Below are 18,000 nucleotides of genomic sequence, written 5' to 3' on the forward strand. Positions count from 1 at the left end.
ACACGGGTTCTGATGTTACTGTTTTGAACGTAGATTTGTTTGAAATTGCCTTTGGAAGTGAGATGCCTGAACTATATCCGTTAGGTTATGAATTTAGAACAGTGAATGGGGCACAGTATTTCTCAACTTTGGATCTGGCATCGGGATATTGGCAAATGGGTTTGACAGATGACGCAAAGGAGAAAACAGCTTTTACTACTGGCACTGGGTTGTATCAATTCAATGTTTTACCATTTGGGTTATGTAATGCTCCTAGTTCATTTGAGAGATTAATGGAAAGAGTCTTAAAAGGCTTACATTGGAAAACCTGTCTGATTTATCTTGATGATATAATTGTGTATGCCCAATCTTTTGAAGAACATGTACAAAGGTTACACCAAGTGTTAGGTTGTTTGACCGAGGCAGGTTTAAAGTTGAAACCTCAAAAATGTCGTTTGTTTAGACGTGAAGTTTTGTACTTGGGATATGTAGTGGGGAAGGATGGAGTTAAGTCGGATCCGCAGAAAATAGAAAAGATAAAACAATGGTCTACTCCAAAATGTGTTACTGAGGTTAGGAGTTTTATAGGTCTTTGCTCATATTACAGGAAATTTATTGATAAATTTGCTGAAATAGCAACTCCTTTATTCCGCTTGACAAGAAAACATGTTAGATTTCTGTGGGATCCTTCATGTCAAGAAGCTTTTGATTACTTAAAATTGGCATTACAACGGTCTCCTGTATTGGCCTATCCAGACTTTTCGAAACCCTTTATTTTGGATACAGACGCTAGTGATGATAGTTCAGGGGCAGTATTGTCTCAGATACATGAAGGGGAAGAGCGAGTGATAGCTTATTTTAGCACTACTCATTGTAACACTGAGAAGAAATATAGTGTGACTAGAAAGGAATTGTTAGCAGTTATTAAAGCTGTTAAGAATTTTAGACATTATCTGTATGGAAGACAATTTTTGTTGAGAACTGATCATGCTTCTTTGAAATGGCTTATGTCTTTTAAACAACCCCAAGGTCAGGTTGCTAGGTGGATTGAGTATCTGAACACATTTGATTTTAAAATCGAACATCGTTGTGGGAGTAAGCATATAAATGCAGATGCATTAAGTAGAATGCCTGTAAAGTGTAATAGCTTGATATTTCGTGATTTTGGTTGGAGCAAGGAGGACATCGCAATGGAACAGGGGTCTGATGTAGTTTTAAAAGTCATTATCAGTCTAATGAAAGAAAATAATGTTAGGCCAGATTTCGAAGTTGTGAAGGATCAGAATTGGCAAGTCAAAGCATATTGGGGTCAATGGGAACAACTGGAACTCTGTAATGATGTTCTGTACCGCAACTGGTATTGCGAAAACACGGAAGAACTTAAGCAATTACTAGTGGTGCCAAAGAAATGCATTCCTGATATACTTCATGCGGCACATGATGCACCTACAGGAGGCCATGCTGGGGTGAACAAAACTTATATGAAAGTGCGTCAAAATTGTTTTTGGGTTGGAATGAAGAAAGATATTAGTCAGTGGCTGAGAACTTGTGCAGAGTGTCAGGCTAGGAAATCTCCTATTCCTCATAGATTAGCACCCATGATCAATATGGTTTCAGGAGAACCGATGGAGAGAGTTGCCATAGACATTTGTGGTCCTTTTCCTACTACAGTTCGTGACAATAAATATATTTTAGTAGTGGGGGATTACTTCACAAAGTGGACAGAAGCCTATCCCATTCCAAACCAAGAAGCCCAAACGGTTGCTCAAATATTGGTGTATAAACTGTTTTCCAGGTTTGGAATTCCAAAAGAGCTACATTCGGATCAGGGCAAAAACTTTGAATCTAAACTGTTTCAGGAAATGTGTAAAATCCTTGAGATAAAGAAAACTAGAACTTCTGCATACCATCCTCAGGCCGATGGAATGATTGAACGGTTCAATCGAACTCTAGAACAAATGTTAAGTGCATATGTGAATGCAGAACACACTGATTGGGATTTACATTTGCCACTCGTTACCATGGCATACCGTTCTAGTATTCATGAAACAACTGGGTTGACGCCTAATAAAATGATGCTGGGTAGGGAAATTAATATTCCTTTGACTTTAATGACTGAACATCCGCCAGGTGAGAGTAAAAGCCCTGTTGAGCATGTGGAACAGCTACAGCTAAAAATTCAAACAGCTTTTCAGTATGCCCGGAAATTCATGGCTAAGAAACAATTAAGGCAAAAGGTAAACTATGATCAAAAGATACATGGACATATTCTAGAGGTTACTGATAAAGTCTGGTTGTTTACTCCACAAAGAAAGAAGGGATTATCATCTAAACTACAAAAGTATTGGTCTGGACCATTTATCATTCAAAAGAAGCTTTCCAATGTTAATTATATTATTTCAAAACCGGGTTCCAAAGTTAAACAAGTGGTGCATTTCAACAGGTTGAAACCATACTTAGCCAGGGAATTCGAGGTGGAAGAGTTGGTGGAACAACAAGATCAGAATGTTTCCATGCAGTCTGATTATTCTGAATTGTTGGACTGGGTACCTTCTTTAGAGACAGATGATGTGGTGGATCAAATTTTCTTTGGAGGTGAAACTGATTCCTCTGTGAATAATCCTTCTCGTGTTTTTGTGCGTAGACATAGGAAGGCACCCGGATGGATGAGGTCAGGGCAATATGACTTGTCTTAAATTTGTAGGATTGGGAAATCTCCTTGCTCAAACTGATAATTTATTAAGGTAGGAAATGTTTGAATAAGTTGGAGTTTTTAAAATATAGTGTGATTATGTTGAAAATGAATTGTGTATATATTATGTTATATCTGTATTTATTCACAGATTGTCAGAATTCTCTTAGTTGAAATTTGAACTATGCCTCGTGCTTCGGGGAAAGCTGCAATATTGGGACATAGCTATGTGACCAGGTTAGAGAATTTGGTAAAACGGGGTAAGCAGGGAGGGAAAACTTTTGAAAAATCTTTAGGGATTCAAGGGGTTGAGGTAAGATATTTTGGTCAATCGGGGGGAAAAATTGGGACTGTCTGGAAATTGATTGAGAGAATGAAGAGGGATGGATATAAACCAAGGGTAGTGGTATTGCAGGTGGGAGGAAATGATCTGGATAGTCCACATTTTCAAGTTGGTCTTTTTATTAAAAGGTTACGGGAAGTAATGGAAGAATTGAGAGACTGGGGGGGTGCAGGAAATTTGTTTAATGAAAATATTCCCAAGAATTAGATTTCGTTCATTGAGCATGGGGGAGTATGAGGCAAGAAGAGCTCAGTTAAATTTAGCCTTATCACAGTTAGAACGGGAGGATGGGGTGACTTTTGTCTGCAGGAAAAGAATCCTGCATCCTCGACTACTAATTGATGGTATTCATTTGGGGCAGCTGGGTATGAAGCGTTATTATCAGGAGCTAAAATGGGTGGTTATTAGGGCTTTGGTTAAATCATAACCTGTTTATTTTGTGAGGTTGTTAGAAATCTGTATTGAGTTGAAATAAGTTATAATGCAAGATACAACTGGTATTTCTGGATGTCATGTGATGATAATTCGGTGACTGATAGAAAAATCAGGCTGTATAAGTTGAAATAAATTATAATGGATGATAAACTGGTATTTCTGGATGTCATGTGATGATAATTCGGTGACTGATAGAAAAATCAGGCTGTATAAGTTGAAATAAATTGTAATGGATGATATAACTGGGTTGTTTTTTTAGGTATGGGGATGATAATTTGGTTACTGGTAGGAAACAATAGACGGAAATGGTTAAAAAGGATTTATGAGGTGTGGAGAAGCTACTTGATTTTATTGTAGTTTGACAAATAATATTGAATGTCAGTGTTATGTGTTTCTCGGCCTACTACAGGAAATATTAGGGTACCTTGGTTGCATTTCAGAAGTCCATATGCTCTACCTGTTTCTTTATACAGTTGTGTATGTACATATGTGGATGAGACAGATTGGGGCATATGTTAAATATATTCACATGTGTTTATTTTTGTGGATAATTATAAAGTGTTAATTACTTCTTTTTTTCTTTTTTTTAATTTAAGATTTTTGGATATTGTGTGTTTCTAGTAAAAATGGAAATATAATTGTATATATATATATATATGCATATAACTGGACATTTTTTGATGATTGTGTGGTTGATTTTAGCTACTGTATATATTGTATTAATATACAGCGATAGAATGATAAGGTGGGTGTGATACCTAATAAGTGTTGTGTGGGGTTTTGTTTTTGTAACACTTGATTAAGAAGTGTTGGAATTATTATTATTTTTTTTTAATTATTTGTTGTACTATTGCATTTACTGTGAAATTTAGGGGTGTAAAAGTTATATGAAAAATGTATCACATGTTATTGGTTTTCAATTGTGTTGTGTGATGGGATATTTGAATAATATTCATTTGTAATTATATGGTGACAATAGGTGAATATAAGTGCCAGGTATATTGGAAGAGTTGTTAGATGTCTCATAATCTTGTAATATAAAATGGTTGTGATAAGACGTGGGTAAATGTACATTGGTAATATATATATATATATTTATTTATTTTTAAATAGGAAGCAAGTAATATATATATATTGGAAATATAACTCAAACCAGTGCCACAATTTGTGTCAAAAATTTAACTCTATGTGTGCATAGAGTTCAAGTGGTCGAGGGGAATGTAACAAATTTGTATATTTCCAATACTTTCCTGAATAATCTGATTTGTTGTCTGTCCTTTTTCTACTTATGTTTGGTTTCTTAATTTTATTCTTGGTTTCTGAACTTCTTATACTAACCTCTTCTAGCACCCTATTAGCACTTTAATCAGCCTTCTATGAATCAGATTATTGATGGGTAAAGTTACAGGAACGATCATTCAGATCCATTGATTTTCCAAACAGTGGCATGAGACCATATAATGTTGTAATGTTTAGGCTTGGATTTTATAGTTAATATCACGTTGTGTAATATTTGGGGAGGGGTTAAACAATAATAATGTTATATTGTATTTTGGGATATCATTTGAGAAAATAATTAAGTTAGAATTGTTTATTTTATTTACGTAATTTTTGTTGTAGTGATGTGTAATTTTCGGCAATATTCGGCTATAATTAAGTTGTCGTTAATCTTCGTTATTTCTACGAAGAATTGTTATGATAGGTTAACCAATCGTCATGTCCGATTAATGTCATGTCATTAATTTGGACCAATGAGAGCCATTCCATGTATTAATGCTAGATTTGTCCATTCGTTGACTCACTTCTGACTTTCCAACCACAGGTACATGTGTGTTTGTTGATTGTGGGTTTTTTTTTATGTGTAGATTTTGAATGGCTCTCTCTCACTCGGTTATTCCAAATTTTGTTTTTAGATTTATTATGTGAGAACTGACAGTGGTAAGCTATTTATTTATTATGTAATTCATTAACTAAATGGTAGTGTATTTTTGTTAATTGTCACCGTCTCGCATTGCATTACCGTAAACCTTAACATTATTGTTAGACTTATTTTGTATTGACACTTGAGAGGTTACTAAAATATTTTAGAAAGAAGATTATTGGAATTTTGGAGAGAGGAATTGAGTGAAGGAAATATTATTTCTGTCTCGTAAATTACCAAGTATTCCACGTTTGGGAATCTTGTGGTTTCACGAGTGGAAATGAATGTTTAGCTTTAGGTACGTTTTAGATGTTTTCGATGGATTTTCATTCTCTTAGAATAAACAAATAGTAATCCATATTGGGATTCTTAATGTTTCATTGGCGGGGAATTGAATGGTGGTTGAGTTGTGGGAAATTTGAATAACTATTATGTAACCTGTATCTCTCAATGTCAATAATGAAATCTATTAAAAATCTTAGTTATTTTGCTGGTTAACTGTAATTGTTTTTATGATCTATTGAAACCCTTAAATAAACACTGTGAAAAAGGACGACTTATGTGATTTTTGGAAGTCTACGACCGAAAGGGGTAGCCGAACCCAGCAAGGCATTTTTAGAACTGTATTTAATTCGATTCTAGCACCGGTCTATAAGTGGGCACGTGCTGAGAAAGCGAAATCGTTACAATATGATCTAAAATACATCTCAGGTCCTCATTTTTCACACACATCCCAAACACTTCCCTCACCCCATATACATGTACAGTGAAACCCCTCTAAACTGGACACCCTTGGAACCAAGACAAAAGTTCAGTTTAAGAGGGATCCGGTTTACAGAGGTTATGTTCTGTCCTGGTTTTTAAAAACGCACTCTGTGAAACGTTCAGTTTTGAGGGAATTCCGGTTTACAGAGGGTCCGGTTTTGACAGATTTCACTGTACTTGTATATATGCCAACAGGCCATATTTATTTTTTAGCAGGATGTATTTTTTTTTACCTGCAATTTACAAAAAATAATATATATATATACATATACAGCAGGCCATATTTTACTTCCTATTTCGAGCCATGTATGATCATGATGATTATAATAACAGCAATAATAAAACGAATAAATTTTTACCTGTATATGCATGAAGAACACAGCTGGGCTTCTAGACGTTTTATAAAATCCACTAGCCATGGGATCAGTGATTTAAAAAATATACTAGCCACGATTAAAAATTCACTAGCCCTATTTTACTTAATACAGTTTTACTAATATAGTAATTAATAATCAGATATTAATATTGTACCTGAAAAGATTAAAAACACCAAGATTTTGAGAGTGGGGATGGGGCAGCATATTCATATTTACAAAATGGACTTAATTTAAATGCAGCATTTGACAACTTTTTTTCACTAGCCATCTGGCATGGCAATAGTAGTTATTTACAAGCCCAACATTGAATATCACTAGCCATGGGAGTGGAGCTACCATAATCTAGAAGCCCTGATATACATGTATGTATAATTACCTGTATAAAAACATCACAAGAAATACATAAATATATCTATCTACATGTATATACATCAGGGCTAGAAATGAAAAAAACAATCTACATGCACCAGGTGCATGCTGAAAAAAAAGTTACATGCACCATTAAAATTCTGCATGCACCACAAATAAGGTAAATCCTGTTAACAATGAGGAAAATACTATTTTAATTACCTTGATTACAGTGTTGATTATCATTTTAAAGTATTAAGCAAGTTATCAACTTTTTTAACTCGATAAGATCTGATCAAGTGCCCATATCTGAGGTCGAAAATGTTCAAAGCAGTTACGGTACTTTGTATTGATCACAGATCTGGCGGAGTTCAATTTGTCAGTGACGACAACAACTGTGTTATACGCGTGGATACCCCAAAGTCGGTCTCGACCACCATCCCTAATACCGTTCATGGATATAACCGAGATATTGCCGGCAATTTTAGCAAATATATTTCACGGAAATGACCGAAAGGGCACCATTGTTGTAAGTAGGATTATGGGATACAAAATGGATGCGCCCATAAGATAAAAGTTATCGTTTTCATGTGGCAAACAGATTACGAAATGCATATGCAAAATTCAACAACTTGAGTCTGAATCTGGTAGACAACAGGATACTAGTATACGCAATACACAGTACTTGAAAAATATTAGCATGCACTGCGTGCACCCAGTTTTAAAAGTTACATGCACACGCAAAAATCAGCATGCACCGGTGCATGTACTAACACTGCATTTCAAGCCCTGTACATGTACATGTATTCTCTATTTAATATAGTAGTCTACATGTCAGAACGATGACCTCTTTTATCTCATTAGCCAGGGCTTTAGATTGCATCAAAGTCAAGGTGATTACCATTGTGTCCAAAATACGTATGCATGCCCAAATATTCTGACCTAAAAACCACTGAAAAGTTAACTTTCATTACATTCAAATAACTTGAAATGCATTTCTGAATATTAACAACTCTACAGCAGCTGTTAATGACTACTGAACTAAAATGACCTTCCTTCACTCAGAATTAAAAGACAAAAGTCCCCAAATTAGTGAGATCTGTAAAGCCCAGCTACAAAATGTAGGTTCCATGGCCTAGTTCCATCAACTAAATTATGGTCCCATTGCCTAATTTTCACCAAAAAGACCCTGTTTATCTCCATTCACTGTTATTGGCGAGCTGTTTGATTCAGTGCCTTCTACTTGTAGATCACAGCGTTTCATTTGCGAATTAGTGAACAGAAAACCATCCCTTAATTCCACAGAAATCACTTATTTTTATTGAACAGCAAAAACCTTGTCATTGCTTCAAGCCCTCAGGGCCCATTCCACAAAGCGATTTTAGCCCTGAGATCACCTTAAGTGCATAACTACCTTATGCACTAAGGTGATCTTAGTGCTAAGATCGCTTCGTGGAACGGGGCCTTGATCTACAGCAACCCATATCACAATTACAGCAACTGGCCTCGGTACCATATCGTTAAAGGGGCATTCTCTTATGTGACTTAATAGTCGCATCAATTAAATCGGAATGAATTTAGTCTTATATATGTTCCGATTATCATCGGACCGGCAAGTCACATAAGGAGAATGCCCTTAAGTTGGGAGTCCTGAATTTCCACTGAAAAACAAAGCTCATTAAATTGTTACCTGTAAATTTTCTCTGTTTTTTAATTTCCAGACAGCAAGAACACTGGTTAGCGTGCACATTATATAAAGTGACAATAAAGAGCAAAACGTGCATAATTAAAGACAAAAAATGTAAAGTATTTAAAAGAAAGAAAGGTCACAGTATTAGGGACACAGTGAAGAATATATAGTTATATACAAACAACACATGATCAGTTATTCAGTTAAAACATCTTTATTTATATGTCATTTCTGAGGATATAAGTGAATATTAATGCATATTGCTGAAAACAAAATACGTACAACTTTAAGTGTCTTCTCTTAATTACTTGATTCATACACATTCAAAATGTTTTAAAGATACAGTGAAAGTAACACTGAAATTGCACATGTGGTATACACTTAAGTACACCAATAATAAAAATTAGACAGTTTACACAAATAGAACTGCTGTATTGTAGAAGCCCTTTTCAGGGTTCGTACGCGCCTGGAAAACCCTTGAAAACCCTTGAAAACCCTTGAAAATAAACTAATGTATTCCAGTGCTTGAATACCCTTGAAAATCATCTTGCGGTCTGGAAAACCCTTGAAAATGATAATTTGATGTCAAATAAAATATAAACGCCTAAAACGGAGGCTTTATTTACTTTATTTAACATGTAATTAAATTATTTGTTTTATTTCCGCGGCACAATCAAATGCCAATCGTCCGGCCAATCGATGTTTACCGGCTCAGTTGACGTGTGAATGTTTGTTGTTGTTTTTTTATCTCGTGATGCGAGAATCACGCGGCCACGAGATCCAATCGACAGCTTTGCCATATTGGAAAAGAAAGTTTGTCACTTTTTGCCGCTGGGTATTTAGCAAGTTCAGGGAGCGTGTCAAGTTAATGAATCTATTGTAAACCCACAAAGATGGTTGGCACTTGCGTGTTGGCACTTGCGTGTTTAACGACCTGTGGAAACTCTGTAAGGTCCTGGAATTTTGGTAAAGTTGACCTGGAAAGTGCTTGAAAAACCCTTGAATTTTGACTTCCTTTAAGTGTATGAACCCTGCCTGTTGTATACCAATTAAATACACAGGTCAGACAAATTAAACTGTACACATGCACAGAACTACACATGCAGGTACATTTTTAAAGACAGCTTGCACACAAAGTACAGGGGTGAGATCAATTAGACAGATTGGGGTACTGTATTGTAGAAGCCCTGTTGTACACCAATTAAGATCGTACACAGAGTACACAGGTACATTTTTTAAAGACAGATTGCACACCGAATACATGCATGTTGGTGAGAAAATTAGACAAATTGAACACAGCATACACAGGTGAGAAAAATTAGACAAATTGTGCATTAAGTACACAAGTAAGAAAAAATTGACAGATTGTACACTAAGTACACACGTGAGAAAAATTTGACAAATTGTACACAGCGTACACAGGTGAAATTTTTTTAGACACAGTGTACACCGAATACATTCATATAAAAATTGTTTTGAAAGTTTGTACACTGAGTACAAAAGTAAGAAAAATTAAACAGATTGTACACCAAGTACACAGGTGAGAACAGTTAGACAGATTGTACACCAAGTACACAGGTAAGAACAATTAGACAGAATGTACACAAAGTACACAGGTGAGAACAATTAGACAGATTGTACACAGGTGAGAACAACTAGACAGATTGTACACCAAGTACACAGGTGAGAACAATTAGACAGAATGTACACAAAGTACACAGGTGAGAACAACTAGACAGATTGTACACAGGTGAGAACAACTAGACAGATTGTACACAGGTGAGAACAACTAGACAGATTGTACACCAAGTACACAGGTGAGAACAATTAGACAGATTGTACACAAAGTACACAGGTGAGAACAATTAGACAGATTGTACACAGGTGAGAACAACTAGACAGAATGTACACAAAGTACACAGGTGAGAACAGTTAGACAGATTGTACACCAAGTACACAGGTAAGAACAATTAGACAGAATGTACACCAAGTACACAGGTGAGAAAAATTAGACAGATTGTACACCAAGTACACAGGTAAGAACAAAATTAAAGTTTGTACACCAAGTACACATACATGTATGAGAAAAACTAGATAGACTGTACACCAAGTACACAGGTAAGAAAAACTAGATAGACTGTACACCAAGTACACAGGTGACAAAAATTAGACAGTTTGTACACCAAGTACACAGGTAAGAACACTCAGATTGTACACCAAGTACATAGGTAAGAAAACTTAGACAGATTGTACACCATGTATACAAGTAAGAAAACTTAGACAAGAGTGTACACTAAGTACACAGGTGAGAAAAATTAGACAGATTGTACACTTGAGTACATAAATGATTTTTTTTTAAACAAACTGCACCCCATGCAAGTAAGAACAACGTACTAGACAGAGTGTACACCAAGTACACAGGTAAGAAAAATTAGACAGATTGTACATCAAATACACAGGTAAAAAAAATTAGACACATTGTACACAGGTAAGAAAAATTAGACAGCGTGTACACCAAGTACACGTCAAGTAAGAAGTTTCTTGAATTGTACACAAAGAGTACATGAGTAAGAAAAATTAGACAGATTGTATACACATGCAGTGGTGACATAAATTAAAACCACATCATCGTCCATGCATAAAAGTGGAACTCAAAGGAAATGAAAGACACACTGAGATCACTGTTAGTGTGCTATATGTGCTGTAGTTACCGGGACAAGAGTTGGTGTTACACAAAACACGCTGAGTGTTGGTGTCCGACCCAATACAGAACCGTCCATTGTTCTGGGGGCGTGGACTGTCACAGGCACGTTTCCGGGTGATGCTCCTAACACCTCCACCGCAGCTTACTGGACAACCATCAATGACGGCATCACCCCATGCTCCCCACTGGCCGTTAACTGGATAGATTTTTTTTTATTAAATTCATTACATGTACCGGCCAGTATGTCTCAATAATAATTATACACGTACACGTGTGTGTACATCCAATTCTCGACAAAGCAAAACAACTATTAGTCGCGGATCCAGGATTTTGTAATAGAGGGGGCATAAAACTTGCTGTAGTTTTTGAAAATAGAATTTAAAGGTCCTTGACAGGTGGACGGGATAACTTTTTTTTTGTATTCTGTAATATATATTGTTTCACCAAAAAAATGGGGGGGGGGGGGGGGGGGGCCCCTTGGGTCCTCGCCTGAATCCGCGCCTGCCTATATATAGTCCATCCCATCATCCTACATAAAATAATTTTGTGAATAATTTTAGTTTGGTTTGATGTAAAAAAAAAAGTAAGTGTTTTGGAAATACATGTAACAAACAAAAAATAAATAAATAAATATTTTGTGTGCAATTTAGAAAACAATTGGCTCAGAAATACATGTAAATAACTTGCAATAAATTCCATAGTATGAAAAAAGGCGTTCCCTGTGGGCCAGACTATAAGATTAACGACAGTCACTCTTTAAGTTTACATGTACATGTAGGTTTTAAAAGATGAAAGAAATAAAACGTACCATGTGTATCAGTTAAAAAAAAAAAAATGACCCTAAGACATGTTATATTGATTGTGTATGAAACCAAAACAAGGGTATGAAAATTTATAAACATGACAGTTTTTGGCTTAATAAATTTAGATATGAGCTTTTATTTTTTTTAAGTCCAAAGTTACAGGAATCTAATGGGTTCATGGGATTTTCATTTGTAGCAATATTAATAGAAGAGAATCAGATCCACATTGAAAATTGGATTATTATTATTTTTATAGACAGCAGCTTTATTTAATTCAGGGCTCAAAATGTGCATTAGAGTTTCTGAAGCCGACAGGTACCATCCAGAAAAATTAGTCTGGTGGGTAATGGGCTCACACCAGTGTCAATGGAAAGAAGGACAAAATACCATTTGATTTAGTCTGGTGGGTAATGGGCTCACACCAGTGTCAATGGAAAGAAGGACAAAATACCATTTGATTTAGTCTGGTGGGTAATGGATTCACACCAGTGTCAATGGAAAGAAGGACAAAATACCATTTGATTTAGTCTGGTGGGTAATGGGCTCACACCAGTGTCAATGGAAAGAAGGACAAAATACCATTTGATTTAGTCTGGTGGGTAATGGGCTCACACCAGTGTCAATGGAAAGAAGGACAAAATACCATTTGATTTAGTCTGGTGGGTAATGGATTCACACCAGTGTCAATGGAAAGAAGGACAAAATACCATTTGATTTAGTCTGGTGGGTAATGGGCTCACACCAGTGTCAATGGAAAGAAGGACAAAATACCATTTGATTTAGTCTGGTGGGTAATGGATTCACACCAGTGTCAATGGAAAGAAGGACAAAATACCATTTGATTTAGTCTGGTGGGTAATGGATTCACACCAGTGTCAATGGAAAGAAGGACAAAATGCCATGAGATTTAGTCTGGTGGGCTCACACCAGTGTCAATGGAAAGAAGGACAAAATACCATTTGATTTAGTCTGGTGGGTAATGGATTCACACCAGTGTCAATGGAAAGAAGGACAAAATGCCATGAGATTTAGTCTGGTGGGTAATGGATTCACACCAGTGTCAATGGAAAGAAGGACAAAATGCCATGAGATTTAGTCTGGTGGGTAATAGATTCACACCAGTGTCAATGGAAAGAAGGACAAAATGCCATGAGATTTAGTCTGGTGGGTAATGGGCTCACACCAGTGTCAATGGAAAGAAGGACAAAATGCCATGAGATTTAGTCTGGTGGGTAATGGGCTCACACCAGTGTCAATGGAAAGAAGGACAAAATGCCATGAGATTTAGTCTGGTGGGTAATGGGCTCACACCAGTGTCAATGGAAAGAAGGACAAAATGCCATGAGATTTAGTCTGGTGGGTAATGGGCTCACACCAGTGTCAATGGAAAGAAGGACAAAATGCCATGAGATTTAGTCTGGTGGGTAATGGGCTCACACCAGTGTCAATGGAAAGAAGGACAAAATGCCATGAGATTTAGTCTGGTGGGTAATGGGCTCACACCAGTGTCAATGGAAAGAAGGACAAAATGCCATGAGATTTAGTCTGGTGGGTAATGGGCTCACACCAGTGTCAATGGAAAGAAGGACAAAATGCCATGAGATTTAGTCTGGTGGGTAATGGGCTCACACCAGTGTCAATGGAAAGAAGGACAAAATGCCATGAGATTTAGTCTGGTGGGTAATGGGCTCACACCAGTGTCAATGGAAAGAAGGACAAAATGCCATGAGATTTAGTCTGGTGGGTAATGGGCTCACACCAGTGTCAATGGAAAGAAGGACAAAATGCCATGAGATTTAGTCTGGTGGGTAATGGGCTCACACCAGTGTCAATGGAAAGAAGGACAAAATACCATTTGATTTAGTCTGGTGGGTAATGGGCTCACACCAGTGTCAATGGAAAGAAGGACAAAATACCATTTGATTTAGTCTGGTGGGTAATGGATTCACACCAGTGTCAATGGAAAGAAGGACAAAATACCATTTGATTTAGTCTGGTGGGTAATGGATTCACACCAGTGTCAATGGAAAGAAGGACAAAATGCCATGAGATTTAGTCTGGTGGGTAATAGATTCACACCAGTGTCAATGGAAAGAAGGACAAAATGCCATGAGATTTAGTCTGGTGGGCAATGGGCTCACACCAGTGTCAATGGAAAGAAGGACAAAATGCCATGAGATTTAGTCTGGTGGGTAATGGGCTCACACCAGTGTCAATGGAAAGAAGGACAAAATGCCATGAGATTTAGTCTGGTGGGTAATGGGCTCACACCAGTGTCAATGGAAAGAAGGACAAAATGCCATGAGATTTAGTCTGGTGGGTAATGGGCTCACACCAGTGTCAATGGAAAGAAGGACAAAATGCCATGAGATTTAGTCTGGTGGGTAATGGGCTCACACCAGTGTCAATGGAAAGAAGGACAAAATGCCATGAGATTTAGTCTGGTGGGTAATGGGCTCACACCAGTGTCAATGGAAAGAAGGACAAAATGCCATGAGATTTAGTCTGGTGGGTAATGGGCTCACACCAGTGTCAATGGAAAGAAGGACAAAATGCCATGAGATTTAGTCTGGTGGGTAATGGGCTCACACCAGTGTCAATGGAAAGAAGGACAAAATGCCATGAGATTTAGTCTGGTGGGTAATGGGCTCACACCAGTGTCAATGGAAAGAAGGACAAAATGCCATGAGATTTAGTCTGGTGGGTAATGGGCTCACAACAGTGTCAATGGAAAGAAGGACAAAATGCCATGAGATTTAGTCTGGTGGGTAATGGGCTCACACCAGTGTCAATGGAAAGAAGGACAAAATGCCAAGAGATTTAGTCTGGTGGGTAATGGGCTCACACCAGTGTCAATGGAAAGAAGGACAAAATGCCATGAGATTTAGTCTGGTGGGTAATGGGCTCACACCAGTGTCAATGGAAAGAAGGACAAAATGCCATGAGATTTAGTCTGGTGGGCAATGGATTCACACCAGTGTCAATGGAAAGAAGGACAAAATGCCATGAGATTTAGTCTGGTGGGCAATAGATTCACACCAGTGTCAATGGAAAGAAGGACAAAATACTATGAGATTTAGTCTGGTGGGCAATAGATTCACACCAGTGTCAATGGAAAGAAGGACAAAATGCCATGAGATTTAGTCTGGTGGGCAATAGATTCACACCAGTGTCAATGGAAAGAAGGACAAAATACCATGAGATTTAGTCTGGTGGGCAATAGATTCACACCAGTGTCAATGGAAAGAAGGACAAAATGCCATGAGATTTAGTCTGGTGGGCAATAGATTCACACCAGTGTCAATGGAAAGAAGGACAAAATGCCATGAGATTTAGTCTGGTGGGCAATAGATTCACACCAGTGTCAATGGAAAGAAGGACAAAATGCCATTTGATTTAGTCTGGTGGGTAATGGGCTCACACCAGTGTCAATGGAAAGGACAAAATACCATGAGATTTAGTCTGGTGGGCAATGGATTCACACCAGTGTCAATGGAAGGAAGGACAAAATACCATTTGATTTAGTCTGGTGGGCAACAGATTCACACCATGCAGTGTCAATGGAAAGAAGGACAAAATGCCATGAGATGTAGTTTGGTGGGCAATCGACACCACTAGAGCACATTGATTTATTGGATGTCAAACGTTGGTAATTTTGACATAGTTTTAGTTATGAAACCCGCTACATTTTCACATTAGTAGCAAGGGATCTTTTATATATGCACCATCACACAAACAGGATAGCACATACCACAGCTTTTGATATACCAGTCGTGGTGCACTGGTTGAAAAAGAGAAATAGCCAAATGGGCCCACCGACGGGAATCAAACCCAAACTGACTGCAGATCGAGCGAGCGCTTTACCACTGGCCTACGTCCCGCACGCAAAATTGTAAAGAGCTGCTTTACACCCTGAACATGGAATTAAATTACAATGAATGAAAGAAATGTGACATGTACAAAAGTGTTAGTTTGCCACACTGCATGTAGTTACCAGGACAAGGGTTGGTGTTACAGGAAACACGCTGAGTTGTGGTATCCGACCCTAAACAGAACTGTCCATTGTTCTGAGGGGGTGGGCTGTCGCAGGCACGCTTCCGGGTCATGCTTCTGAACCCTCCACCGCAATTTACTGGACAAGCTCCGACGACGCCAACACCCCAAGCTCCCCACTGGCCATTAACTGAATAGATTTCATTAAACTTATTACATAACTAGAATACATCCACTTTAAGACAGAACAGGATTTCATTAAACTCATCACATAATTATAATAATACATCCATTTTAAGACGGAATAGATTTCATTAAACTCATCACATAATTATAATAATAAATCCATTTAAAGACAGAATAGATTTCATTAAACTCATCACATAATTATAATAATAAATCCATTTAAAGACAGAATAGATTTCATTAAACTTATTACATAATTATAATAATGCATCCATTTTAAGACGGAATAGATTTCATTAAACTCGTCCCATAATTATAATAATACATTCATTTTAAGACGGAATTATACTCATCACATAATTATAATAATACATCCATGTTAAGACAGAAAAGAACCCAATTATAATACATACATACATTTTAAGACAGAATAAAAAACAGAGGACATGATATCTAGTCACAGTGCAAATGGATGCACATCACAATCACATTTTAGTCATTCATATCAATATTTGTGATGCTTATTTTAAGAGCCATTTAACGTTTCCAGAAATTGAGACGGATAATGTAAAAATACTTGGGTGAACAGTTGCTATATTAATTCACTGCATATCACTGTGATGTAGAACAAAGAACAGTTAGAATAGAGTATCCACTGTGCCAACTTGTAATTATGTAGTTAGCATTTGCATAAATATTTATATTACACAAACAATTACAGATAACCAATTTCATTTTGACTATATATATACCCCATTGCTGCCATCTAAGTGAAGTCCTACACAGAGTATATTTAAAGCACCTCCCCCCCCAAAAAAAAAACCCAAAAAAATCCCCCACCCCAAAACTGGGTTTAAGCATAAAATAGGTTTGCACTGCAGGCCTCTGTGAACAAAAAATTTGCATAAACCATTTATGGGTTATACAAAAACAAATTCAGGTAATCCATTTTGTTTTTATGTAACTCGTGACGACCATGTAAAATGATGTCATAAATTCAATACGCGAACGAAAAATGGGTGACACAAAACTATACTGATGCGAGCGACGCACGAACAAAACTATCGCTGTTGCATCTGCACAGGTCTATAGGTCTCTACAGATCTCTGTATGTCTATAGGTCTCTATGTCTCTATAGGTATCTAGGTCTCTATAGGTCTATAGGTCTCTATAGATCTCTGTATGTCTATAGATCTGTATGTCTCTATAGGTATCTAGGTCTCTACAGGTCTATACATGTGTAGGTCTCTATAGGTCTTACAACTTTCAGAGGCCATGCAGGAAAAGAGAATTCACTGGAACAGTTGAAATCTGCACACATACACAATCAAAACAGACAGGGTGCCAGACAGACACGCAGTGAGAGGAGAACTTACCTGCACATGGGAAATCAGAACATTTTTCTGTTGCGCTGTCTGTATTTGATCCCACGCAATCTCGTCCACCAAATCTCGGCGGAGGATTATCACAGAAACGTTGTCGTGTCCATCTCCGCTGACCTCCACCACAGGTCACTGAACAATCTCCGTAAACCCGAGCACCCCACGGAGTCCACAGACCATGAACTGAGGGAAAATTCATCTTTATATTATAGTAGTGATTGTAACAACGACAACATTAACGCTGCATGCAAGCAGCTATGAACGTAATCCCAGCAGCCAAAGTAGGTGGATGGACCAATGCTATGTATTTCCGTTGCCCGTTTCGCAGATTGTTATGCAACGAGATCAGGTCTCAACAGATGAAGACAAATTGCAATGACAA

The 18,000-nt window shown here is 37.3% G+C and overlaps 2 protein-coding genes across 2 annotated transcripts in view; both read right to left on the minus strand.

Moving 5' to 3' along the window:
- The window catches only part of LOC121373452, a 142,502-nt gene that overhangs the window by 41,289 nt on the left and 83,213 nt on the right, over positions 1 to 18,000 (minus strand). The gene's annotated exons all lie outside the window — the stretch shown is intronic.
- LOC121373197 (thrombospondin-1-like) lies at positions 15,883 to 17,963 on the minus strand. The gene is made up of 2 exons (XM_041499653.1): positions 17,613 to 17,963; positions 15,883 to 16,240 (listed from the first exon to the last, which is right to left on the minus strand). Exons 1-2 carry the CDS (start codon positions 17,815 to 17,817, stop codon positions 15,987 to 15,989), a joined length of 459 nt encoding a protein of 152 aa, XP_041355587.1. The 5' UTR covers positions 17,818 to 17,963; the 3' UTR covers positions 15,883 to 15,986.

The sequence above is a fragment of the Gigantopelta aegis genome, chromosome 5 (genome assembly GCF_016097555.1).
Source record: "Gigantopelta aegis isolate Gae_Host chromosome 5, Gae_host_genome, whole genome shotgun sequence".
In the NCBI taxonomy this organism is placed as follows: Eukaryota; Metazoa; Mollusca; class Gastropoda; order Neomphalida; family Peltospiridae; genus Gigantopelta; species Gigantopelta aegis.

Coding starts and splice junctions, on each gene's coding strand:
- LOC121373197 (XM_041499653.1), bottom strand. CDS start 17,817: ATGAATTTTCCCTCAGTTCATGGTCTGTGGACTCCGTGGGGTGCTCGG. Junction 16,241..17,612: donor TTCTGATTTCCCATGTGCAG/GTAAGTTCTCCT, acceptor AAATCTATTCAG/TTAATGGCCAGTGGGGAGCT.